Raw genomic sequence first — 1007 nt, 5'->3', positions numbered from 1 at the left:
CTCCTTCTGATGACTCTTTGTGTGTCGTGACTATCCGTGATTTGATGGGCTATGTTGCCCGTATATACAACCCATTGGGGTTCGTGGGTCATCTTATCTTTGCTATGAGACTTATCATTCGTGATGAATCCGAACGGACCACCGACGGTGACTTGGATGCCTTTGTAAAAAGGTCTTCATATGAATCTATTATGAGAAGCACGGATGAGTTGAGACGATTTTCTGGCATTCCAAGGGCTTTATGTATTCGTCAGGATCCTGTGATCTGTGTGTTCTTGGATTCGTCAGCATATGGAATAGGAGTGGTTATTACCGATGCTAACCTGAACATCATCCGTTGTTATACTAAGCTCATTGGTGGTCAGCGAAGGTCATGGACAATAGTGAGAAAGGAGTTGTTGGCTGTACAAGAAGCAGTTGCCTTCTACATAGAAACTCGACGAGCTCTTCTAGCGGTGGATGGAACCATGAAGTTGGAGGTTCAGTTCTTCACGGACAACTCCGCCAACTTTTTCCGACTCCGTAAAGCCCAACAATATGTTCGTGATGAGAACGATGACTCCAAGGATATCATATGGCCACCAAAATCACTTGATATACCACAGTGGGAGTCGAAGGTTCTCCTTGGTATTGCTAAGGAATTGGCTTTGTTAAATGGCACTATATACCATTTGAGTGGACGTCATAATCCAGCCGACGCCTTCTCTCGTGGTACACCTTTGACTACCCTCCCTCACGAAGATGCTGGCCTGAAACTTGCGGTAGAAGTTTCTCGCCGCCGGGAAGGCTTACCGTATGACGTGGACACAGAGCATGTGGACACTATTGGAAGTGATCAAGTAAGGGAAGTGGTAGATTTCTGTACGATTGAGCTCTCCGATAATGAGACCCCTATCAGTTTACGAGAGGCTATTATTTCTATGCAATATCAGATTCTTCTCTCGGTAAACTATTAGATTCTGATAAGTACGGCCATCCAGAGCCGAGATTACTTCGTAAATATGCTG

The 1007-nt window shown here is 45.1% G+C and overlaps 1 protein-coding gene across 1 annotated transcript; it reads left to right on the top strand.

The window, feature by feature from the left end:
• Nucleotides 1–467: 467 nt before the first annotated feature.
• Pmar_PMAR022038 (hypothetical protein) lies at nucleotides 468–839 on the top strand (the record flags this gene model as incomplete). The annotated part of the gene is made up of 1 exon (XM_002777699.1): nucleotides 468–839. A coding segment is annotated over one exon (372 nt), but the record flags the coding sequence as incomplete, so codon positions are not given.
• Between the last annotated feature and the right edge of the window lie 168 nt (nucleotides 840–1007).

Source organism: Perkinsus marinus (genome assembly GCF_000006405.1).
Source record: "Perkinsus marinus ATCC 50983 genomic scaffold scf_1104296951202, whole genome shotgun sequence".
Lineage (NCBI taxonomy): Eukaryota > Perkinsozoa > Perkinsida > Perkinsidae > Perkinsus > Perkinsus marinus.
The sequence above is the reverse complement of the archived record's forward strand: the minus strand, read 5'-3'. Positions and strand labels throughout refer to the sequence as shown.